The 26,882-nt window shown below is 38.8% G+C and overlaps 1 protein-coding gene across 8 annotated transcripts in view; it reads right to left on the bottom strand.

The window, feature by feature from the left end:
• LOC104693440 (SPHK1 interactor, AKAP domain containing) overlaps positions 1-26,882 on the bottom strand; it is a 66,011-nt gene that overhangs the window by 30,720 nt on the left and 8,409 nt on the right. For 5 of the 8 annotated variants that reach the window (XM_010406074.4, XM_010406080.4, XM_039556648.1 and 2 more), the window contains exons 2-3: positions 15,632-15,734; positions 9,358-9,468 (exon numbers count right to left, since the gene is read on the bottom strand). In XM_010406074.4, coding sequence (XP_010404376.2) covers positions 9,358-9,468; positions 15,632-15,734 — 214 coding nt within the window. Of the gene's footprint in view, positions 1-9,357; positions 9,469-15,631; positions 15,735-22,016; positions 22,134-26,882 lie in introns of all 8 variants that reach the window. The other 3 variants (XM_010406076.4, XM_039556649.1, XM_010406078.4) reach the window with 1 other exon arrangement.

Genomic DNA, 26,882 nt, shown 5'->3' with positions numbered 1-26,882 from the left:
AATGTGGCCATCACATCAGAATTACTGAATCCATCCCTGTGTGTCAGGCAGAAGTACCTGTACTTCTGCACACTCATCCACTCTCAGAAGCTCTGCATTCTGAGACCCAGAACCGCAGAGCTGCTGAAATCAGAGATGTTTTTCTTCTAAATTACATGGCAGCTGACAGAAATAAAGATCTGTCCATGAGTCAGTTGGATTATTAGCTTTATCATTACCATTTCTGAACTCTGCAATTTGAAAAACTTAGTTGTTTGTTCCACATACTTAGTTGCATACGCGCTTGGAGAAAAAAATACCTGAGTAACACTTCTGAGGGGTTTAGAACAAAAGCCTGGAATAAACTAAGAATCTCCTAGCTTTCAATTTCTTGTATCTGAAATAGTAAAGCTGGGAATTAGAAAGGTTATCTGGTCTGAACTTCTTTCCCTAGATAAGCTTCTACCTTGAAGAAAGCAGACAACATCTGCGTTCTTCATGGCCATCTTAAATCCGTAGGTCCAGACTCATATCACAGAAAGGAGTCTGGGAACTCCTATAGTGATGATTAAAGCCAGGGTTTCTGTAGTTCCCAGTCTCTTTGCAGAGGACAAAAGAGATGAGAAACCTTGGCATCTACTTGATGATTGGATTGGATCTTTTTGGAAAAGGAGCTGGAAATCTCAGCCTGAGATTTCCTGCAATAATGTAAGGAGTGGTGTTTTTGGTCATTTCAGTGACACTGAAATGTGTGGTGTGATTTGTCTGTTCTCTAACTTACGGATGTTGTGTGGACAGCTGTAGCACATCTTTCAGCTCACAGGGCATGTGGACACACCCTTTGTCTACACAAGGTCCTGAGACAAGCTCTCTGGATAAGAGAATACCTGTGGCAAAATACTCAGCTGCAGTTAGGTGCAACCTACAGTGGAAGCTAAGGTTCCATGCTAAGAGCACAAAGCTGTGCAGAACTTCCACCCTGGTATGTTCAAGTTCTCACACTATCATGGGGCTTCTGTGTTTATCTGTGTGATAAACAACTGCTCGTTTCACTCAGGACGAGCTCTGTTGCCACAGCCAGCAGCAGCCTCAGCTGGAGCAGAGGCAATTAGACACCCTGCCTGAGGGCACACAGTTCCTGCACCCACTCACAGACTTCTCACCTATTTAAAGATATAACTGTGCAGTCACATACAGACACTAATTAAGAGGAAATGAGGATTATCTCAAGCAGGAATGTGCACACGTAGCTTTCTTTAGCATACGGTTTCATAATGCCCAACATGTCATCTTCATTCATCTTCCTTCTGGTTTTATAGCAGGCTTTAAAAGGCCTTCATTACAAAGCATGTAATGGAAAAGACACTTTCCTGTGATTTCTGGGAAAGAGAGATCTCAAACATTAACAAACTACTAGCTGAAATGTGTGGGTTTCAGGTAATATTCTTCAGTGCATTCCTTCAGAGTCTTCTCCCACCTTTTTTTTTATCATTACTATTATTTTGCCTCCTATTACTCCACTTCGGAGTAGTTTTGGGAAGCAGGCAGGATTTTGTTTCATGCCTTGCTACTGAATTGGTGTGCTGTCTCGGGATGGAAGAATGAAATTGGGTAATTTCCAAGTGACTCCTTGAGCATAAGATAAATATCTACTGAAGAAGTATATATAGTGTATATAGGATATAGTGCTTTAAGGATTGACATCTTTTTGTGAAGATCTGCAATATTATAAGAAATAAGGAAACTGAAAATTACCAGTTGTTGCTTTTCTGTTGCAGGTATTTGTTTTTAGATTACAATTTCCTTTCCTCCACTGAACAAATTCTGGTAACTTATTTTCACTGCCACCGGCTCTCATCACTTCTTTTTGGAGTTATTAGCAGTTATCACTAATATGCAGAGTGCAAATTTTTAGTAGATAGGAGACTGGGAATGGTATAAGAGATGTAGCTCTCTCCTCCGTGCACAGTAAAATCTGACCTTTTATATTTAAATGGTTAAAAAGGGTCTTGAGCTGGAATATGCCTTATATGAGGTGTTTGAAGTAGCCTGATAGTGACTCAGAATTAAAAAAAAATCTGGAAGACAGAGCTAATCATCCATTAGCATTTGGATGCAATGCTTGTCTCGCATTAATTTCCATGCTTGCCAAAATGATTCTGGCAGAGGAACCAGCTGTGAAATGTAGAAATTAAAATATTAGTTTGGAAGTACTAGATATGCCCTGTAGCTGCTTGCAAAAGGATTTACATGAATGAAAATGTGAGGCAGCAGTATTATACAGGTAGGAGGATTTCTGTCCCCCCTTTTCTCCTTGTCCCCCCTGCTTTATATGCTGAGCACGATGTCACATCTATGGAATATCCTTTGGGCCAGCTGGGGTCTGCTGTGCCAGGTTGCTGCGCACCCCAGTGAAATCACTGGTGGGTACAGTACAAGGGAAAAAGCCTTGATTCTGTGCAAGCCCTGCTCAGGAATAGTAAAAGCATCTCTATATTATCAACTTTGTGTTCAGCACAAATCCAGAACACAGCCCCACACTGGCCACTGTGAAGAAAATTACCTCCAGCCCAGCACACAGTGGTAACCTCAGAGTATGAAGCAGCTCAGGCACATCTTCTGCACCACAAATAACTCAAAAGGCTTCATGACAGGTATCCCTCAGTGGTATACAGTGTTACCTTCCTTATCTCACCAAAGTCAGATCAGGCTACCATCAGAAAATCCATTTGTGTCAAAGCGGGACCATGTCATTTTACTGACAGTTTCTCTGCCCAAGATTACAACAGAATGCAAGGCAGGTTGGGGAAACATCAGCTTGAAATCAATTTAAGCCTTCCTTCTGTTGTGTGGTCCTTTGCATGATTAGAGAGAGGCAATTTCCATCTCTAGCTGTGAGTGGAGGAAGTATTTTTCCTATTCTTACCCTATATTTTCATTGGGACAGCCACAAAAGCCACATTACTCCTTTCAGTTTTCACGTAAAAATCTCTCCTGTGAGCTGCCCAGCTGCTATCTAACATGAGATGAGGTTTCCAAACACTCTTCTTGCAGGCCCTAATGGAGTGTTTCCAAAAGCAGACAACTCAGTGCATCTGCTGTGAGTCACTCAAGTTCACCTAAACAAGGTCCTGACATCAATTTCCCTTGTCTCCCCAGCCCAGCCACAATTCCCTTTTTAGGTACACCTTGTATGTTGTCGGAAGGATGTGTTATACTGCTCTCCGTCCAGCATTTTTACAGTAATGTGTCTGAAATTTAGTCCAAATTATTCTTCAGAAGAATGACTTGGTAGATTTATGGTTCTTGATATTTTAGAGACTATCCCTATTTTAATGACCGGACTGCTGTAATGAATCTTCCTGAGTTATCTCTTCATAATCCATTGCTTCAAAACCAGCTGTGAATGTTTTCTTCCTATTAAAGCTTATTCCTTTGGGTTTGATGTAATTAATTGCCACTTATGACTTAGAGAAAATATTTCCAATAAATATTTATGCCACAGGCACCATCTACTCTCTCCAGTGCCCTGTATACTTGATGTTTAAAAAATTTCTGTGAACCTCAGCCTGCAATTCATGTTAGAGGGAGGCTGTGGTTATAACAGCAGCAGCAGTCACAGATGTCCACTCTGGAGGTAGCACAAGAATCCCATTTCTTGATAAAGCAGGTCATGGAGGCACTGAGAATATGACAGAGTGGAATGCTGGAGAGGTTACAGCTGCAATGCCATGCTCGATCCTCCCAGTGTTTATTTATAGCTTTGTCAGAGTAAGGTTAAGCATCTGCTTCTCTTAAGCACAGAGAGAAAACCACGGCAGTATGAGACTCTCACAGAAGCAAGAAGATAGCAGATCTAGACAGAAGATTAAAGAGTGTCTCAAGTCTGAAGTGACAGGAAAGAGAAGAAAATCCATTGTCAATCTTTCACACTCTGAAATTCATGAGGCAGGTTTTGACTGCTGTATGATAAACGTGTGGCACTGAAAATGTGGAAATACAACCCTTTAAGGGCATATTTAAATTCTGTCTTAACATTAGCTCACATGTGAAGATATCTTTTTCAGAGCCAAGTATGTACAAGAGCAGAAAGTGAACCATATTTTACAGATTATTTAAGTAATTCTTTCAGTGGTCTTTTCAACAAGTGCTCAGTCTGCCTGCACTGGGCTCCATAAAGCAGAGAGCAACTGGTGAAGAGGAGGGTTTTTATTTCCCTGTGCAAGCCAGAGAGGGGCTCTCTGGAAGGTACAATTCCTTACCACAGCAGCATGAACACCCACACATGCCTTAGAAAGGACTACAACTCAACGCCACAATTTAGCCTGCCGCTGTTGATTCCTGCACCTTGTCAGGATGTAATTAAGGTATCGTCAAACTGAATAGGAAGATGAGACTTAAACCTAAAAATATCTCCAGTAATTATGGTTTAGATCTGGAAAGCAACGGATGGATTTTGATTTCTGAAAGAGACAATGCTGTTCCTGAAGATGGTTGAGTAATTATGGAGCGAAAGGTAAAATAAACACCCTTGTAATTCCCTGTCTGTGACATAGTGCTGAGGTGTGCAAGCAATCTCATGAGGGAGAGAAAAGGTCTTAGTACGTAGGTCTGGTGGTTTTAGAAAGAAAAACAGGGCTTTGTTATGTTTGCTAGCAAATGTAAAACTTCATTCAAACACAATAAAACAAAGCACTTGTTTCAGCTGTGCACGGTCACTATTCAAGAACACACATGGCTTTGTTTTAAAAAAAGCCAACAAACAAACAAACATCTCCTCCTTTGGGATTCAAGATTGCACTTCTGAATTTGCCTGTGTAAAGAGCTTTGTTGACTACTACCAGTCCTGGGAATAATCCTTTTTTCTGAGCTCCTGTAAGACTACACCTTCACTCAGAGGGCATGCTCTCATTCTTTGGACACTCTGAAGAACGTATTGGATACAGGGACCCTTCCTAAGGGATAGAAAATGTCCCTGACACGGTGTCTGCGCTATTGTGCGAAAGTTATCTGGAAGTAATCTAGTTCCAAAGACTGATGTAAAAGATGAATCTGTATATTTGTACCTAAACATCCAAAGATATGTAGTGCCTTATCTTGAAAAAGACTTGGGTGAAGAAAAGAATGAAAACCACTCATAATCTACTTTAATTCAAGTGAAAGCTGCTGTCCTTTTTTCCCTCAAAATACACCTTGCCAAGGATTTTTCCTTTCTGCATATGTTTTCATGCAGTTTGAATTAATTTGTGAGAACTGTTTCCTGGATGTTTTTGTTCCATCCCTTGAGTGAGAACTGGCATTTATCTGACAATATGGTGAGATGATTCAAGGAAGAATTGGCTAGAAAAACTAATTGCTTAATTTCATAGTTACTTTTCTCTCTGAATTGATTTACTGCACATTTGTACAAATGCCAGGGCAGTAAATGAAGCAGGAGCTGGAGGAGGAGGTGAGATCACAGAAGTCCTGATTTGACCAGCTCAAATTAGTACATAATGGAATCCTTAACCTCCTCCTGAAGATGTTTAAAAGCTTGATGGCTAAACTGCAATGAAAGTGATAATGCCGAAATACCTGCTTAGGACAGCAAAGCCATGTAGTTGCAAGGCAAGCAGCCAGTTCTGAAAATCCAGCTATTATGATAGCAAAATTACGTTCTTCACTATGTCAGTTAACAGAGAGATCACAGACAATGTGATCCATCATAACATCACCTATTTGCTTTGGTAACAAGCTGGTTTCTCTCTCACTTGCCACTTCACTAATGTAAGCACTGCTTCCCTTCTTTGAAATGCTCATTTGTCTCCTAGACTGGGTATGTTCTCCTGCACTCAATGAACCAGTTTACAACCCTAAACTGCAATTCCCCCTCCTTCATGGATGCAGATGGTTTGGGTTTTTCCATGTGGTGTAAGCCCACTCAGTGGTTGTTGCTGCTTCCACTGTCCCACTCCCTCAGTCATGTTGTCCTCCACTCTCCTTTGTGCTTCCACCATTATCATCAGACCACTTCCAGAAAAAGTGGCACAGGGGCACAGAAAAACAGCCAACAATTAGATGAGAGGGTGTTTTACCATGACTGAATTTGAGTGAAGTTTGGGCTGCTGTCTTTGTCCTTTCCTTCTGCTCTGGCCATGTGCTCCTGCTGCTTCCTTGAGCTGGACCTAACCATATACAACTGCCTATGTCTATGCATACAGCCTACATTACAGGCATCCCTGTATGAAGCATTCTGGAGTGAGCATTTATGTAGTCACAGAGTAGGAGCATTTGCAAATGGAAAAGTTGCTGGACTATTTCAAGAATGTTTCAAACCTTTAACACTTTATTGAAACTGTTCTCTCATCCATCTGCCTGCAAAGCCAGTTTTTTTCTCAGCTTTAAGGAAATACAAAACAATTTAAAATGAGCCCTTGTCACATCTCTTTAAAAAAGCATTATCTTGTTATGCTAAAGTAAGAAATGAGCACTGTTTCTTAGTGTTTTGTTTTAATTGAAAACCAGGTATTTTCCACTTTCCATACCTATCACTGCCATTTAGGGGTGTAAAGTTCATGTTTCTGCTTCTCCAGGATATTTGACAAGAAGTCTGCAGGATTTCTGCCAGTCTGGAAATCCACTGCCCCTCCCACAAAGGCACACTGCTTGGGACGGGAAGGGTCTACCTTCCTACATCAGTGGTCCTCAAGGACAATTCCTTGTTAGGCTGTGTGGAGTGGGAATGTCTGTCTCCCAGCCTCTGTGTTGGGACAAGATGGTCATGCAAAGAGCGATGGGGCACGATGATTTTGCGGGGAGATCATTGGAACCTGGGCCCATTTTGAGAGAAATTTTTTTTTCCAGTGCATATATAATTTCTAATGGCTTTTCTACATGTTGTTGGCCTAGACCATGAAAGGCCAGAGAATTTCTGGAAAATTCACTTATAATATAAGCATCTTGAACCAAATGAATGCCAAATATCTTGCAGGACTATACCACCTTTTTTTTTTTTTTTCTACATTTAGTTTTGTATCCTACTTTTTTCCTAAATAATAGTTTCATTACTGTTTTCATTAAGAATTCCTAAAAGACAATTAAGCTACATCTTTAGCAGTGTGGCGATGCCACCTTAATCATGGAGATGCTGTAAAAGCATTGTGAAGAAAAGTGTTAAATCTTAGCAACTGCTAAGATAAAGTCATAATTGACATTTCTGCGTGCAAGATGAAGAGATCGTGCTTTAGCAGAGTTCAATGCTAGAAGAAACTATAAATCATGTAATCAAGCAAGAATTTAAATATCTTAACTTGTACTAACATAAGCCAACCACAAATACTCAGCACTGGTAATTAATCCAGATCTAGATCTTTGGAGAGAAGGTAGGGACAAAGTATCTACCAGTTTTTTCTTTTCAAATAAGGTCTTCTTAAAAGCATGTCCAAAGCGGGAAACATTTGTTGTAGGTCCAGAGAAACAAAGCTGGCAATAGTGTAGTTAGCAAAAGAATATATTTTTATGTGAAATTACATTTATTTTAGGAGGTGTCTCCATGGGGTAAGAAGAATGTCACACTACAGAAATTTTAACTGCATTTATAAATCACTGTGTGAACTTTATACGTGATTATGTCTCACAAATCCATGTATTTTTTTCTATTAGGTGGATTTTGTTTAAGTTCTCATTCAGTAGAAACAAACAAAACAAGACTTCCATAATTAAACTACTTTTAAAGTACTACCTGATTATATTAGCAGGAAACTATGTATTCTAATCTCAGTGGTAAACTGCTGCTAAACTGTACCATTGTTAATTGAAGTAATTTAATGAAAAGTTTAGCAAATAGACAAATATCCTCCTAAGAGGAAAAAATCCACTTATAATATTGGTGTAGAGGAAAAAGCTCTTTGAGGTAGTTTAACCTTTTAAAGTAGACAGCATGGCAAAATCAGACAATGTTGCCTGAAATAAGGAGGGTAGCAATGACATAATCTTTCTATAAGAAATTATCTTTGCTTGGTATGTCCAGCCTATCAGAGATAGATATAATTTCTTCTAAGATCCTCTGGAAAAATAAGCAAAAAGTCAAAGCTCAACTGGTCAAAAAGCAAGCCATAATTAATTTTTATATTATTATATGAAATAATAATTTCCTCTGAGAAAATAAGCCTTTTTTTTTAGGATATTAAATACTAAATAGTAAAATTAAGTGACTGTGGTCAATATGTTTTGCATTAAAATTAATCCCTTCCTATATCAAACAACAAGGATACCACTGATTATCTGCCCAGTGAACCTGCTTTGGTTAAGAATGTGTTCAGGTTCTCACCTTGTAAGGTTGCTCACTTGCACACTGGGATTAGGTTATGTATTTTGCTCACTCTGTCTTATGGAAACTGATAGACCAGTGGTCAGTATGACTGAAGTGAGCCCAATAACCTTTAACCATATTCCTAAATTTCACAACTGCAATGACACTGCTGTGCCACTCCTGCTGCTCTCAGGCATTCTGCATCACCTCAGGCAGGATGCAAAGCCTCTGGCCATCGCCTCCATGGGATGGAGATTCAGGTTCCTGGCAGCAGCAGGCTGGGTTCATCAGCTGGAGCTGAATTTCTGTGTCCTTGAGGGAATCCCAGCAGACTCCATGAGAGCCCTCAGCTGGTCTTTAGGTTGTGCGCAGCACAAGTAGTGCTGGAGACCTTTTACCTGAGATAAAACTGATCTTTTCTAAAGCCCTTCTTTGCTCACTGAGACCAAGGAATAGCATTCAAATAGAATAAGTAAAGATGTGCTCTTCTGAGTCCTTCATCAAGTAAAAAACTAATAAATTCAATTTCATGTAGATAGTTTGTAAAGCAACATAACTCCTATTTCTTCATGCACATTGTTAAACAAAAGCTGATCTTAATTGCATTATAACCCACAATAATGAGATTTAAATTTAATTTCAAGTGCAAAATAATTCTGTTTGAGTTCTTCAGCAGCTTTTCCTCATCTAATATGGAAAGAGTTTTTTCTCTTTAATTGTGTCTCTCTGCCTTCAGGAAGATTGAGCAGCCTTTTAAACATCTCTTTCCAACCTGTCACTTAACTAGTTACGGTTTGGAATACTTTTCTCTTTGGCTTACTTTTCTCTCTTGTGAGTTGCAGATTATGAACATTAAAAAATACAGAAAGCCAGCAAAATCTGAAAGCCAAATGTGGGGAAACCTCTACAGTAATTTTTATTAATGTGCTCTGTATAGAAATCTGTATTTTTAGTTTGTATGTTTGCTTTTAAAAGAAAGGTGGAAATTACAGACTTTTTAGTTTAACATGTACTGTTGTCAGCCCCGCACCCCACCCATATAGCTCTCAAGGAACTTTTCTCCAGAGGAGATGGCAGTGAGTACTTACTGAGGCACAGTTGCTTTCTGACTTGTCTTCTAGAAAGCCAATTTGGCATGGTGTCCTCTGATTCTGCAGCCAGTAGTCTGTTGATTCTAGCAGACTGTTACTGCAGAGAATCTGTTAAAAAAGTTAAAAATAGTTAAAATCATTACAAATTTTTCTGAGCCCTATTGTGCTTTGGAGGCCTGAACCCTATTGCAGTAAGTCAACAGAAATTTTGCTGACAAAATTTGGGGGTGTGGGGGGAGCAAGATGGACAAGATGGTTTGGTTTGGACCCGTCCAGTTACTGCACCTTAAGTCAAATCACTTATATATCCCCTAAAGTATTAGCCTGTTTTCTTTCATAACTGAGAGTCCTTGGAGATAGATGCTTGATGCTTGAAGGAAATGCCTAAACTCAATATTTTTACTGGAAAATATTGCTATGAGTTTTGTTCTGTGTTAAAATGATAAACAGAGATGTTGGGAAAACTAATTATTCAATTACATCAGAGTACACAAACTTGCAGCCTTTATGACTGACTGTATTTCTCTCCACAGTAGATCAGTACTATTCACTCTGCCAGCAGCCTAATTTCTGGGACTTCCAAGGCTCCAAACTCCTTCTTCTTAAACAAGTCTTTCTGTTTTCTGAGAAACTGAAGTACTTTGGACTTTCTGTAGTGAGTCCTTAGGTCACTCAGCACCCTGAGACCAAGACTTTGGGTTTAATCTGTGTTGACTCAGCCCTACAGCTTGCGCCACAGCCTCTGCTCAAAGCCAAAATGGGGCTACAGATAGCTGGAGACTTTAAAGAGGCAAAGCCAGTTTGCAAACCTGATGCTTAGATTAAACTGAATTCTTTACTTTCTGCCTCTGTACTAATATTCTACCATGAAAAAGAGGGACCATCAGGATCTTTAAAACATCAAGGGAACAGCAGGAAAAATATTGCTGCACCATTGATGCTACTTCCAGAATGTTTTCTACGGCTTATCATGTTCCCCAGGCAGCAATGTTAAGAAGTATGTTTGTAAAACAAATGTATATTTTACTTGTACTTCCTGCAAGTCTTGTATTACATGGAAATAGACTGTACTCTAGTTTTTAGACTTTTATTTTAATAATGATATTTAAAAATATAAATTTGTTGCTATACCTGGGGGGGAAAAATCTATCTACAGTACTTTCCTTCACCTGACTGCATGTTTTGTATTGACACATATTTGTCCTACTTCAACGACACTTGATCTCTAAGCCTAGATCCCTTCCTTAGGAAGAGAAGTGAGAATAACTTTTGAGGCCTTCTCACTTCTCAGGGAAGATTAATGACCGTAGAAAGCTGATCTGGCCAGGTGACACAGTTTTCTAACACTTGGGAGCACCACAGAAGCAAGCTTATTACCACCCACACCCACTGTAATTTTTATATTTCTGGTAAAAAGTCACACAGTTAATATTTCACTCCCTGTATCATACTTATATTGATTTCTGAATAAAAGTCATCAGCAGAGGGATGAGGAGGTAGTAGGGAACAAGCCCCTGAGCTTGGCCTGCTTCAGTGCCCTTTTTTTGGTGCCCTCCACAGGGACTTTCCACCTTTGTTGTTGTTTCTCAATACAACAGCCCTGCTAGGGGTTTTCTTCCAAAGAGCTTTAGAATACAAATTTATGGTTCACAAAATACTCAGAGGAAGTATTGTGCCCAAAGACTTTGTTCTTAGTATGCCAAAGGCTCATGAATGCTTCTCATGAACACCAGCCTCTTCTTGGGGGCTGCTAGCTAATCTTGTTTACCAGTGCAATGACTCTGAACTCAATAAATGTTATAGCCTTCTGTCTCAGTGCAAAAAGATTCCTGCCATCATAACTAACTCTGAGACTAGATGGGGAAAATAATATACTCCACATCCCAAAGAAACAATTTCCTGTTAGTGTAATAAACTGTTGTGTGGGTTTGGTTTTTGTTAAGGAAATCTTTAAGCATTATGAACTGGATGGTAAAATCTAGAATTGGGCTTTCTTTTCCTCTTTCTGAAAAACTAACATCCTCTGAGGCTTTATGAAGACATACAGAATTGAATATATATAAAAACACACACATACACACATATATATATATGAGATTTAAGACTTAATCTGATTCTAGATATTCTCATCCTTAAAGGCTGAAGTTCTAATTACCTGTTAAAACATAATTTTGCACACACAGGAAACAGTTCTCTTTATCTCAAACAGCTTTTGCTGTAACAAGCAATCTTGTTCCATTTCCTTAAAATCACAGTGAATTTGTCTTCAGCTTTAATCACTTTAGATCTTTCTCTCCCAAAACTCAGATAGTTTCTGAGAGACTGTGATAGACAGAAATTTATCATGTAGAAACAAGCTGCAGATATCCTTGGTGCTGCTTGTCTTTGTCTCAGAAGAACTTGGCGTGCATTTCAGAACAGCTCGATCACAGCAGATCTATATTGTACATGACAAACCCATGAAATGAGCTGGGCAGTCCACACTTCTACTGCTTTGTCTCCTGTGGGATGTTAAATGACCCTTGGTAGCTTTATCTTTCTTTCAGAGGATGTTTTTATCAGGAAGGAAATACTAGTAAAGCAGCAGCAGAAGAAATAACTCTCCTGAAAAAATGTTTTGGTCAGGTCAGGTCATGGTTGCCAAGCCTGAGTCACTCCAGGCTGGTTTTTGAGTTCCAAGGCTTTATATTGCATTTAATTTTTTGTATGCAGCTTTTCATAGTAGACTTTGAAGTCAAGGGTAGAAATTATTACATGGAAGTTTTGGACAGCATGTGATTTTTAAGTAACCTCAAGCAGATGAACATTAGTAGGATTACGTTTTATCTGGGCCTAAGTAGTTCTGCACACACACTTGAGAATGTATCCAGAAACGTGAAGAAGGGTGAATATGCATAGCATTTTTAATACTGGAGGTTGGGGGGAATAATTTACAGCAATTTGGATTTGAAAAAACAGGTGAGAAAAACAAAATCAGATATACTGGAGTCCACACAGCAGAAGCTGGCAGAGGTCCGCAATCTAAGGAACAGAGCTTGCCTCAAAGTCATCTGGAAAGGCTCCAGAAATTACTCCAAAAAGAAAGTGCTGTGGGAATGGGGGAATGCAGGAACATGTGCCAGAGGCCTCCTTGCACATCATCTGGTTTTACACAGGTCTGAGTGGTGCTCAGGAGATGGAGGTGACATTTGAGGCAGTGATGGCTGGAGTGAGGGGTAAACTTTGGATCAGTTTAAACTCCATCTCATGAAACAAAAGTTCTTGCATTAGCACCATTATAGACATCATATTGCTCAGAGCTCTCCCATTAGTACTTCTGTGGAGGAAGGAGAATTTGGGCCACCCTGCAATGCTGATCACAGGTTGGGTTACACACATCTGCTGTGCAAAAATGTATCTGTAGAAGCCATGTGAACTTTTGGGCACATTTCTTTGGTAACAGGCAGTATTATTGTGGTCAAAGACACACATATGGTAAGAGTAATGGAGTATTTCTTACAGCCTCTTGCTATTGTAAGGCAATTCTTCCTGTTAAATAGTATCATGTGTTTAGATAGTGGGAGTTTGCATATGCATGAAAACTTAATGGGATATTCATACTTTTAAAGGAATACACTGAAATCCTTATAGCAAAATAATATATGACTGCAATGATCAAAAGTGTATAAGCTTGAAGGAGTTGATCTAAATTAAAATAGCTAGTTAATTAATCATAAGCAATGTGAGAACTGGTATTCTTCGGATCTGTATCTCTACCAGCATATTCCCATTGCCATTCTTGCATTTAAGCATTTTTTCAAAATATACTACGGTGATCTGTACCAAATGACAATAAAACTAACCCTCTTCTCTTTCAGCTGTCAGTCTGCAGTCCTGCACTTTTAAGGCAAACAGTATCATTTGCTAAAATTTCTTCCTCCTGTCTTGTACTTCTCTTCATTCTTATTTAATTAAGACAAGTGCAGGGCCAGTCCCACTGACAAATCATTAGGATTTTTGCTATCAGCTGAAAACTGAAAAGCAACTGAAAGCAGAACTTGATTCATTGACCATACTCATGTGACAGCTGCACACACTATACTGCTGCATATCTGGTTTGGAGCAGGATCATCACACTCAGAAAATAATTCAGGATGAATCTGCATCATGCACTAAATGTGAAATCAGCAGTAATTCATGGTTCCAAAAAAAGTTTTCCACTCTCATCTAGAGACTCAGCCATCAGCATTACTCAGTGTGTTGTGAATCAATGAACTAAATCAGCCTCTAGCAGAGTGTGGATTAGAAAAGTCACTCTTTCCCAGAGGAAAATACTGTGTATGAGTTTAGTGTAACAGCTTCCTGCTCCCTGATTTAGATCACAAGACATTAAAATACAGTAAATATCTATAACCGAGACAGCATTAAAAAGGCTCTGCTCCACAAACGAAACATCTGCGTCTTCGTGACTGAACATCTTAATTGCTTTGGTTAATTACCACTCTTCAAAAAAAGATAGGAAAGTGGGACATATAGAATAAAATAAGATATCCAGGGGTACATCTTCTGCATTCGTTTAGGTTGGTCTGTGTAGTAACAGGCTACAACTCATATGGTTCCTGACAGGAGCCATTCACGCCAAATATAACTACTCAAACCTGCAAGTCAACTGTTTAAACTGTTCCCTTGAAGCAGAAACCCACAGCATTTCACTCCACCACCAATTGCAATCTAACTTAAAAATCACCTAACAGAGGCTTAGAAGAGAATTCTTCATTCTTTTCCACACACACACACAAAAGGTAAACACTTTCTCTGACAATGGTGTAAAGAAGCCCAAAAAATCCTGCTGTTTTTCAGAAGTGTTGTCAGAAGTGAGTAACTTCTTTTAGTGTGCTGACAATCATAAAATCGACTCATGTTACAATGAACAGCTCAAATATATGGGATAGGACAGGTGAAGCAGCTCTCAACCATACAGGCTACCCTTTAAAATTAGGGAGTGATGCTTCTGATCATGAGCAAGCAGGAGCACTTGTAAAGGCAGTGGTGGCACTTAGTGCTGTGCCACTGTCCTTCACTCTTACGTAAACTACTCTGAGATTAAATGAAAATTTAAGATGTTTTCCCACACAGTAGATTTTCTGTCTATATGAGGATTCCAATTACAGTCAGCAGCATTTTTAAAAATCAAGTGTTATCTTGCAAATGAACCCTTTGACCAAATGAAATATTGACACTTTATCTTTTAGCCATGTTGGGGTGAGAAGGAGAAGCCTAGTCCCAGCACACACATCTGTCTTATCGAGTTCTATTTTTACATCAATGATATTATATCTAACAAAATTTCTGTGTGTGGTTTTCAGGATAAGGAAAATAAATCTTTAGCGTCTACATGTTTTATCCTTCTCTCTTCTTACGTAAATCTAACAAACAAAAAAATTCAAACCCAAATGGAAAATATTATTAAAAGTCAGAATTATAGGAAGACTGAATGAAATGTGAAGGTTTAAAACAAATGCTGTAGTATTTTTCAGCTCTAGAATTATGCCTGTGGGAGACAGTAGAGCTCTGAGGTTTATTGCAAAGTGAGAGGTGAAAGGCAGCCAGTCTTCCTCAATAGTCTCTGGTAGTGCCCCCTTCCCTCAGACTGTACTGCCATAACAAGGTCCTAGGCAGGAGGAATAAAAGGTCTTCACCTTTGTATTATCAGTTGTACTGAAATTAGCTACAAGCACAAAATGACATCTGATCCCTCCTAATGACATACATACACACAGGCGTCACCTTTTTTCCCCCACATGCCCTAAATTAAATTAGTACATATAAACCTAGTTTTAGGAAACAGTAACAGCAGTCTATATCACCTCCTGTTGTAAAAACCATTCCAGTCAAAGTTTTTTCATGAAGGACCCTCCATTGTACTGACCTGAGAAAAGCAAAGCTCTGTCTGGGTCCCAGAAACTTGCCATTTATTGAAGAGCAGTCCTGAAGGTATTCCTGCTATGCACTGCTTTTATTTCATATAATGAAATATCAGATAATGAGGTAAATTAGAAATGTTCAATGGGAGTTTATCTCCCATATATGTATAACGTATTTTGGGACCAGACAAGTATAGACCAGGCGGACAAAAATTGCAATATACCATAACAGCCCTACTAAGTTATTTTTCTGTATCAAACCTTTTCTAAGTATCACTTAAATTTTGTATTGCTCACTAAAGCTGAAAGCTAAAAAGCAAAGCTATATATATATTGGACTTTGAATATAACATCAACTTAAAAGTTACCTTCTTACATGCTGTGACAGAGCTTCCCAAACTGCTTGCAGAACTTTCTGTGCTGCTGCCTTGGTGCTCTGGGACTTCATGCATCAGTGGAGATTCAAAGTTGCTGAAGAACAAAAAAGAAACAAGCCCCCAAAAACCTTTCCAGTGACTCAGTTACATAAATAACTCAAGTAATACCAAAACACAGGTCAGTAGAGAGATGTAACTCAGAACTCAAGAAGCTGTCTATACCCTCCTTGCTGATGTTACCAGTCCATTTATTGCTAATTTTCCCTTTTTGGAAGACTGTCCTGAGCTAAACACTTTAGATATGAAATAGCAGACTGATGTCTTTTGAACATGAGAGGAAAGCATAAACTGCCTATAAACAGACTTGTCTGTCCTGAATGCCACTGTAAAAAGTGGTACTAGCTTGTTTTCATAAGCAGGCAGCTTGGAGCAGCAAATGAAATATTTGCTGCATTCATTCAGCTTGGTAAACAACAGAAATATTTGCTGTGTTTTTACCTGCCAGGATGGTAGTAAAGGGGTAGTGACTGAAAAGTAAAAAACACAGCAGAAGAGGTAGTATTCTATTCTGTAATCCAGATGGAATAGCTCGATACACTTTGGGTTTGGAGCAAAGGTAAGTCGTGCAGATATTCTCTTTTGTGAGTGGTACACAACAAGTATGTTTACTTTGGCACTGTGCAGATGTGAAGTACAAAACCATAAAAACAAGTTCCCCCAGCCAAATTATTTGCACAAACGGCAAGACCCAACCCTCATACTTTTCTTTTGGAATAGTTCAGGCCAGTCTTCTAAGATCTTCCATTGTATAATAATCACATTGGTCCAAGATTAATGAAGCTTCTCCTTCTGGTCATGACATGATCACAGTTAAAGGCCACACATGCTAAAGGACTATTTATCCAGAAACATACTGGGAAAAAGCATCCTACATGATTATGTTCTGCTTCTCAGATTGGGTCTCTAGAGTGCTTTTAATTATTGCAAGTCACCTATGAGAATATGTGGAACATGTTGTGATGGCCCATAAAGACTGACCAGGTTACCATGGCTGGAGTAATAATCTCTCATCGGTTCCAATGGGGTAACAGACCATGTGCAACTTCCCGCTATGCTCAAACCTAAAATCCATTTTCCTCAGTCACCTTTACTGGAACATATATCAGTATGTTAAGAGGAGGCCACTTTCACTTTTTTTCCCCAAAATCCACAGTCAGGCATGACTAAGGCTACCTTTTCCTCAAAGATTCATGCATGTACATTTCACTTGATGCTGTTTAGGACTAGCTATGAATATATGCATTCCCACTGGTAAAAAACTTTGTCAAAGAGAATTCTGCTGATGTGTGTGGTGCTATTCCATAATAATTTTTAAAAAGTATCTAGATGTGCCAGAATTAGAAGAGTGAAAAAAAACTATAAAACTAATTTAGCACTTAATAATTGCTAGCTGGGGGGAAGCATCATGAATCACGTGGGATGATTGAATACAGATGCACAAGCGAGACCAGAGGGTTAACTGACTTCACTTGAAAAGTATGTAATACTCTGGAAGATATCAGCATCATTTGTACTTAGAAAAAAGACTTTTGCCTATGTACAAAATTCTGCATCCCTGCTCAGATGATAGAGATACACAGTAACATTTCTGGGCAGTAACTTCTCAGGCATTTCCCAAAGCAAGTTAGCATTTTATAGGCCTTATACCACGTTCTTTAACAGAATGAGGGAAATTAAACACATGAAGTCAATTCTGGCTTTCTATCTTCATTTAAAGTAGGAACCTCATATTCAGATGGTCAAATCTTACATAAGTATCCTCCTTGGTAAGTCCATATTGAGATGCAGCCTCTGTACAAAGTAAAGCCCACTACTCCCCACAGAAGCTGTGCACTGCCTCTTTTTATAAGATGCATCACTTCTGCCATCTAATAGAAAATTACAGATCAAGGCTGACCTGCAGGTTGAAGTACAAGGCCTGTTGTTTTCTCCTGCTCTTCAGTGAGAGGAAGACCGAGTGGCTCTGCCACTGCTTCACCCTACAAGGAGCGGATGGGCTGCTAATGACTATTTGCTCTCAGCTCCACTGTGGGCAGGGAACTGAACTTCAGTGCAAGTGTTGCTGAGTTTAACAGCAACAAAAATAACAAGTTGGCTACCTGAAGGCCTCCTTTGGAACTTAATTAAACAGTACAAGTAGAATAGCACATTGAAGCATAGCTGGAAAATGTAGTTGAAGAGTGACATTCTGGAGTATCAACAAACCTGTGCTATCTCTGGACAGTATTTCAGCAAGGGGTAGCACATGACATGTCCCATACAGAAGTAAAGCTCTCCTCCAAGTCATGCGGAAAGTGAAATGATCTGTAAAAGCTTCTTAATCCTTTAAAATCTGTGTTCTTTTCAAAATAAGCCTACTTTTCATTTGTAAATATAAAAAACCTTGTTAAAAGTACATGATGACTGAAAGAAATGTAGAATGCCATTAAATGTTTTAAATGAGACAAGGCTCCCACTTAGACTGAAGTGCAGAGAGGAAACCCAACTGCCTTTGGTGTTCCCAAAATTTGGTAAACCTAAGTCCTCTTGTCACCTATCCCAGTCCTCAGAGTTGTATTTCACATCCAGCTGATTACTTGAAGCACAGTAAAAATCAGCAACTGTGTTTCACAGGACAAGGGACAATGCATTTACAAGTATCTCTAACACTTCAGAGCTTTTTAGTCTTAGGTTTACATTTCCTGTTCTGTAACTGCTGAGCAGAACCCCTATTCTCCTGCTTCACTGCAGTTCAACTCCTGAATTGTGCCAGGGACAGGAACTCTGGGCTCCCACCGCTTGCAAACAGCTTCAACCAGTCAGGGTTCAGTCACTGAAAAGCAGAAAAATTTTAACAAAGAAGTGTTAAAATAAGAGAGCTACATTCAGTTTCAGACTCCACAGCCTTTTCCTTATTGAGTTCATGGGTACACAATTTCTAAAAGAAGCACAGAGAAACCCCCCTGGCCACTCTTGCTGGTCAGTCAGGTACATGAACCCCTCTAGGTGTCACACAAAGGAGATTTGTAGCAGTGCATGCCAGCTGATGGGAAAACAAGCAATCAGCTGTGCTTCTTCAGGCTAGGAATCCAACACCACAAATGCGAGTCTTCTATAACTCAGTGAGGTGCAGTGTATGAGGTCCTGCACAGATACCTTCAGGGGTACAGGTCTTTCTTCCAACACAGAACACGGATTTGGACTTAATCATCTCTTTTTCAACTATCTCAACTCTCAGGGCAAAGTTTTCTCTATTCTTTATCCCATGGGCGCCCTTTCTAAGCTTTCATTTTCAATAGGTGTTTTCTTAAGAGACCCTCCTCAGGCAATACAGCTCTGCCACCCTCACTCTGTAGCAAAAGCAGTAATATAAACCTATTTTTCATTGTCACTCCAGGGAAAAACTATTCAGTCTTTGAGAAGCTTCCGGTTCTCATTAGTTCCTCAATAGCAGGAAGCTGAAAGAAACTCTTGCAGAAATGTAGCCAGCTCATCATCAAGTGATAGCTCTGCATTCATGTACTATGCTCGTTACTTCACATTAAGAGCTTACACAAAGTGCTGGACTTTCAAGACATCTGGCACAGATTGGAGCCCTTTCACTACAAGATAAAGAAAGCTGTTGAAGTTTTCAGGTCTCAGTTCTCAAGTTTGCTTGGCTCCCTTTCTTAGTATGTGATGGAGAATGCTGATCTGAATTAGATGTACTCATCTGACTTGGAGGTATCACAGAAAGCCACAGGCATAGCAAGCAATCTCTGTTAAGGGATGATTCATTTTGGGAGTTTTCTTTTGGTGTGAAAGATCCTAATCTATAATTCAGCTTTTGAAACTGAAGTTGGGAACCTGGACCTACAATTTGGTGTTAAGAGCACCATTTTCACTTTAGTATTTCTATTAACAGAGAAGTCTCCACACTCATTTGCCACCAGGTGCTGTCTTAATGATTCATGAATTGTAACTGGTAATTTTTTTCCTACAAGCTATATGCACTCACAAAGAATAAAAACAAATTTCCTGGAAATTAGAGGATTGTAGTAAATAGCTATGAGGTTTATGTCACTAACTATAATAATAACACATCATATATTACTGTCCAAAATGCAAACCAATTGCTTCATCTTTCCTATGTTGAATAATTCAAAAATACTGACCTCGATGACTCAAGACTTAATCAAAAAACCCACAGATGCTCCTGAAAATAATTATCTTCTTTGCAGATGTGGCAGATGGTGCTACATCAACTAAGATGAGGTAATTTAAAGAATTCCCCAGGTTATCACTAAAGAAAATTAATCTTGTGAAACAATATCAGAAACTTCAATTTCCTACCATCTTGAACAAGTATAACCAGCTTCCCAAAACTTGCTGTTCAATAATCATTCCTAAGGAACAATCTCAATAAATTGATAAGTGACCATTTTTTTTAATCAATCATATTACAGCCTGCTGCTTTTCCTCTTTTCATTATGACTCCTAATCTTGGCATTTTTAACATAAAACATACTGATCCATGAAAAAAATAATCTTGAAGGAAGCAAAGTGAATAAACGCAGTGAGGTTTCTCAGTGCAAATAATGCCAAGCTATAGTGAGCTACATTTCTTGTGTTCTGCTAATATTTGTAGTGAACATCATGAACAACAAAAAAGGGATAACTCTCATTTTGAAATAGAAATATGGGAGAAGTGAAAGCAGAGCAAAATACCTTAGCATCTTCCTACTTTTACCCTCACAAATAAACCCAAAAGCTACTCAGCAACTGAGGAAGGCAGCCAGCTTAATCCAGACCCTAAGCAAGAAGCAGTTTTGAAAGGCATGCAATGTTCAAACAGCATGTCTTAACTTCAAAGCCTTTTTGAAGTGGACAGACTAGTCATACTCTTTCCTCATGCTACCTTTCAGATTTTACAGTTTTAAAATTTGCCTTTGCAAGTAAACAGGTCAGCAAAGTAACTAGGAGCAAAATCTTTAGATGTAACAGTGTCAAAGTTACTATTCCAATCCATATAAATGGTTTTTATTCAGTCTGGACCATGTGTATACTTCAATCAGAGCACAGATGGTTAGGCAAACAGACTCTCTATAAATACCTCAAACAAATGTCTTTCTGATTTTGTTATGGATTTGGAACCCATGTGCAGAATATAATCACTAGCAATATCAGGACCTCATCTTGTAAGGTATTCATAGACTTTTTTCAGTCTCCCATGGCTGTTATTGGCTTCACTGGAAACTAAAATACTGAATATTTCCCTTCATTGTCTATGCAGTTTAACAGGTACAGAATGGGGTTTTTAGATCAGCACACCAAAAAGACTCGAAGTTTAAAGGCTTTATATTCAGATTGCTCATTTCACAGTATCTATTGGGTACTCTTGATTTACATTTCATTTTTGTCACTGATACAGCTGCCAAAAGACCAGGTCTTTAGCTACGTGCTGATGAAAAACAGAAGCAGAGAAAAGACAACCCATTCTGGGGTATACTTCACAATGCCCAAAGAGCCCTGAATGACCAAATTCTGCTCCAAATTAAACCAGTAAATAAATCCAGAAGTCTCTGTAAGCAGTAGCAATCATCAACCTTCTTTCACATCGTGTTTTTAAAATATTATAAAAGAACGGACAAGTTTTACTGAAGAATAAATGTAAAAAAACCTAACTACGTTTTTTATGATCTGCTTAGAAATATTCCTTCCTTCGTTTACTGATTGAATTACTCAGGGTAAAATCACAAGGCTTTATGTACAAGTCTGATGAACTCCTCCACATTCAATAGCTATGGCAGGATATATTCAGTTCAGAGAGCTGACAAACAAATCAAAGAGTTGATAATCAGGAGCTAAATGACAGATGATTGGGCTGGTGGGTTTTGATGGCTAACTGTATTTCAGTAATTTACTGACAGAGAGTCAACCCAATATAAACTGGCTCTTGCACACAGCTGATAGGCATCCTGCCTTTTTCCCACCTATCCATGGGTTTGACATGGCTTTAGGATGATTCTAGATGGACCTTTGTTATGCTGGTAGAATGGCTACTTACTATGAAAACCTTCTAGAAAGAACAGGCTTGGACCTTAGTCAGAGGAGACTATAGAAAAGCACAAGAGGAATGGTGAGATCTCTTCTGGTGGGCAATGCCTACAACAATTCCCAGGTAACAGGTAATAGGAATTCTGCAGAGTTCCTAAGGTGGAGGGTGTTTTAGAAGGTATGAAAAGATGCCCTGGATCAACAGCTAGGAACCAGGCAAGGTCTGATGAAGAAGAATGACTGAACTCAGGAAAGATTAAGGAACAGACCCTTAAATTCAGGGAAGGCCAAAGGACTTTACCTTATGGAGATGGACTGAAAGACAACTCAGACTGCTTTTCTGCCCCAAAAGCAAGGAGTCTGTGTTCAGGTCTGGAGTGCCAGCCAGTGGGAAACTAAGGCTCTGTTGAGGGTTTGACTGCAGGAAAGATAAGAAATCTTGTTAAAGGAGGGATTCTTCGAGCATTTAGTCTGTATACATATAACTTAAGTGAGCAGTGCTGACGAGGAAGATGATTTTAGAGAGATACAGGCACAGGTATTACAGAATCATCAGAATAAGGCAGTTTCATATTCTCTACAGCAAAGCAATAGGCTTGCTACTATTTAAGCCTACTAAGTCAGCAAAAAACAATATAAAGTCTGAAATATTCTTAAAAAGATGTCCCACAAAAAATTCCTTATTCATTTACCGTATGTAGGTCTACTGTACAATAGTACTGGTCCCCGTGCTATGGAAATGAGGACAAACGAGGAAATAATTGTTTTTCCACTCTAGCAAAAATGTTCATGACTGTGCATTTATTAAGAAATTTATATTATTACTGCATTTTTGATGGCAATGCCTATTCTTACTATAGATTATGTTGTTAGTGCAGTACAGTGTAATAGTCCAAACGTATGATGTTATCTGATCCTCCTTTAAAAAGAATGGAAAGAACGTTGTGACACAGCTGGGAACTGGTGAAATTTGGTCCAAATTAAATACATAACAAACATGCAAGCAGCTCCCACAGATTTCAACTAGAAATGGAAATTGTCAGCACTTTTCAAGATGAAATCAAAGACGTTGCAAATTAGGCTTTCATGCCATAAACCACTGGGTAATTTTTCAGTCTGTTTTATATGTTTCTTGTATCTAACAAACAACTTGTGTTCACTGCCTGCTCCTCTCATCCTTTTGCTGGGCACAAACTGCTAGCTGGGCATTTCAGGACAACCAGTGCAACACGACATAGGAAGACACCAGTGTTTTGATGTGGCATATGTAAATCTTGCCTTAACTCATTCATTAAGTATTTTTGGCATCCTATTTATATGATATAGCCACACATCACAGTCAAGCTTCTCAACCAGCTTTTGTCATCAACAAATGTGATTCTCATTCAGAGCATCAGAGCAACAACAGTCAGATACTGACAAAACAAGCCACAAAGCACAGCACATGCAATGAAGCATTTCACTATCTGACAACCTTTTTTAAAGGCTACCCCTTTAAAGATCTCAAATTTAATTTATAAAAGCTTTTCAGTGATTGTATTCAAGACAGATATTGAATATTTCTGAAGGGAAGAGTAATGTGACAAAGATGTTCATAACTTACAAGTAAATGCATATGTCATGATTTTATTTGAATAGAAAATGCGTGTAGCTAATCAAAACTTGGTAGCTGTTCGTGTGTTTTCCTTTTTAGATTGATTACAAATCAAATAGACTGTACAAGCGTAATCGAAATGTGGTAGGTAGTCAGGATGATGTGCGTGATCAGAAGCTGAATATCACTTTCATCTTTTGAAAGGCATTCTTCTAATGTTCTGCAGACTTTCCGAAATTCTTTGTACCAGCTCTCCACAGAAATTATAAATCTGTCTTTGGAATTACGAGATTAAGAAAGGGGTGACCTGTCTGAACCTAAATACAGATATTTAAGGTAGAAGCTTGGGAATTTCCCACTGTTGCAGAATCACTTTCAGCTACTTTAAAAAGGTAAAGGGCAAAGCTGTTAATGAAAAGAGACTACTGATCCTGGAAAACCAGATTTTTCAACAGAGAACTTGAATTATGGAACAGGTTGGGGTCTTGGAAAGAGAAAAGTATATGTATGACAAGCCAAGTGGCCATAGTATCACACTGTACAGTGTTCTTTATTACAAATCATGAGAGCTTCAACGTAGCATTGCTGAAGATGCACCTTTTCATATCACAGATGTTAATGTCTCTGAATACTACAGGAAATTATAACAAAGTACTTATTTCAAATGCCTGAATAATCTCCAGCCACCAGTAAGCCACAGAACTAATCAGCATAGCATGACAACTTTTCATTTTTTTTTCTTTCTTTTTTTTGGGGAAGGGGGCAGGGGGAGCATTTCTGAGATCTAAGTCAAACAGAGTAGAGGGAGAAAAATATGGTGAGGTTATCAGGAATCTGTAAGGCATGCACTAGCTGAACCAGTTTTCTGCCATGCCTTTTACAACACAGGGACAGTGACACTTCAGAACGATCCCTCCTACCAGTAAATAACCAGGTTAGTCTGTGTGGATGTTCTTAGTCATGAAGGAGGGAGTGCTTCAAGTGAAAAAGTCAGATTAGCTTCACCCTCAACACAATGGTGGCTTGCAGGTATTTTTGGGGGCCACCAAAGACATTTTGATCTCCTGTTTGGCAGAACAGATTTAAGCAGGTGTTTTGAGCCCAAATGCTCAAATTCATCTCTTCTATTCAACCACAGGAGAACAAAGACTTTGCTGCTGTGAGCAATGCCAGGAGATTTGGTTGATATTCTTCCAAGCAGAGTCTGCTCTTCTTCCTCTGCTCTCAATAATAACACTGCCCAAATGTAACATCATTTCTACAGCTGTAAAATGAAGGCAATTTGCAGCCTATTGTAATTTGTTTCTTTGGTCAGGCAGCTATACTGACATATCTATACATTAAAAAAATATTTGGTCAAAATGACACTATGATATAGGTCCCTACTAAACTCAATTTGATTATGGTAAATATTTTACCTTAATGGTATCTAAAGTAATTTCAAAAGTACCTATCCAGGAAATGTATTATTTCTAGTAAACGTATATATTTCTTCAACTCCATTCTGTTTCCCAGCCCTTTTGATTTGAAAGAAAGTCAAGTTGATTTAGATTCCTGCTAAACCTTCCAAAACATTGTTTAGGATTAAAATAGAGTTCAGAAAGCAGTATGTTTTTACCTTGACTAATGATACTAGAAAAGTAAAACAATAGTCTAAAAAAAAAGTGTTTTCATCTGAAATAGTCACAGAAATGTCCTATTCTCTTTAATCTGGTATTGTTTCTATGACCACCTGCAGTTACATTCATAAACTATCTAGTTAAAATGTCAGGGTACATTCTGCTTATTTTAATGCCAGAGAATACATTCTGTCATTGCTTATTCACAACAAATCTTATTTTAACATATTTTACATTCTTGAAATATTCTTGAACGATTCTGATTTGCTACTAATATCCAAAAGAAACACAAATCTTATCAATTTTGATGCTGTGTTTATGTTAATTAATACAATCTGTGATAAGACAGAAAACAAAATCTCAAAACTCATTTGCTTAAATGCATGGGGTTTTTTTAAAAAGTATGATAACGTTGGCAGAGGTGTGAACAAAATGAAGCTGCGTCTAATCAACTTGGCTCTTAGTATGATAAAACGTGTCTTGGGGTGACTTTATGATGTGTATCCCATATTGCTGCCTATGCCCAGGAATTAATTTTGTGCCTTCCTATGCCTCCAAACTGAGCCTGAGTGGGGGAAGGAAAAACTGAGAAAAATTTCTTCAAAGCAGTTTGCAGCTTGTTCAAGGTCATACAGAGATATCTTTTTTTTTTTTCAACTGCGGCAGGGAAGCGAGGAAGCACCCAACTTGCTGCTTTCCTGTCAGCTTTTGGCCAGTTGTTCAGTTTCTTTTTCTCCAGAGAGAGACTGAGAGTTGGACTTTTTTTTCCTTTCCTGGAATTTTGGATTTTCTCCCTTTTCTGCTGGACTGCTTCAATATCAGAGCACATCAGGAGGACTTTCCACTGAGCACAGAGGGCCTGGCCCTGGGCCAAGCCCCAGCTCCGAGGAGACCAAAGGGAGGACTCTAACACTTTCCCAGGTTGTTTTTCTCCATAGCAAAATATTATTATTTAGCATTATTATCCTTTTCCTGTGTGTTTGTTAAATAAATAGTTTTTATCTCTTTCACTTTCCTTCGAGGAAAATTGGTTTTTTTTTTCCCCGAACCTGGTGGCAGGAGGGGTGGTTGTGCCTTCTCTCAGAGGATATATTTCTAAATTTCACCAAACTGGAAGAACATGCTTTTGTGCAATTCTGTCAAGATATTGCAAACACCATCATTGGTTTAACTTGCTTCAATTTCTGAAACTTTTTTTTCCAGAGACTATAATGTGATTAACAGGATTGAGTGGTAGGTGAAGGCAACATTCACAACTTTTTCCTCACTTATACCAGCTTTAAAAAGTGTGAGATTTCAGTCCAAGAAACTATGATTGAGCTTTTTTGGCAAGATGAATGCTTCTTTCTACCCCCTAAAATCTACAGCCTTTCATACTCTATATAATGAACATGGGACGTGATCTCTGAGAGTCTAAGAGTGAATCAGGTCAATGTGCTATTAATTTAATGAATCTGATTGTTTTCCTGGGTGGCACGACGTAGATAAACTGCCACTGCTTTGCAATGAACTTCAGATGAAGTATGAAACTGCTGTGATACCTGGGCTTGACATGGTTAACTTGTTCTCACTGGGATGCACAAGCTCCAGCAGGACCATCTGCACCACTGACTGAGCTCAGGTTAAGCTCTCAGACAACCTTATCACTGCCTGCAGCGTGATTCTGTGAGTACTTGCCAAATGAGTATTCTACACTTACACCTAATGAAAAAAAATATAAACCAGCTCTGCCTATTAATTTCATTAAGAGTAGAGGTTGCCTCTTGTTTCATGTCTTTGGGTGTGTTTAAATTTTACTCTGATCAACACGACAAAGTCTAAGCTCTTTCAATTCAGAGGAACAAAAAAAGAAGTATGCACTTAAATCCAGGTTTCACTAAATTACTATTGTTTCATTAGTGGGGGTCACTGTAACAACTGCAGCTACAGAAAAACACAGTTAATACAGAAGTCT

Source organism: Corvus cornix, chromosome 9 (assembly GCF_000738735.6).
Source record: "Corvus cornix cornix isolate S_Up_H32 chromosome 9, ASM73873v5, whole genome shotgun sequence".
In the NCBI taxonomy this organism is placed as follows: Eukaryota; Metazoa; Chordata; class Aves; order Passeriformes; family Corvidae; genus Corvus; species Corvus cornix.
The sequence above is the reverse complement of the archived record's forward strand: the minus strand, read 5'-3'. Positions and strand labels throughout refer to the sequence as shown.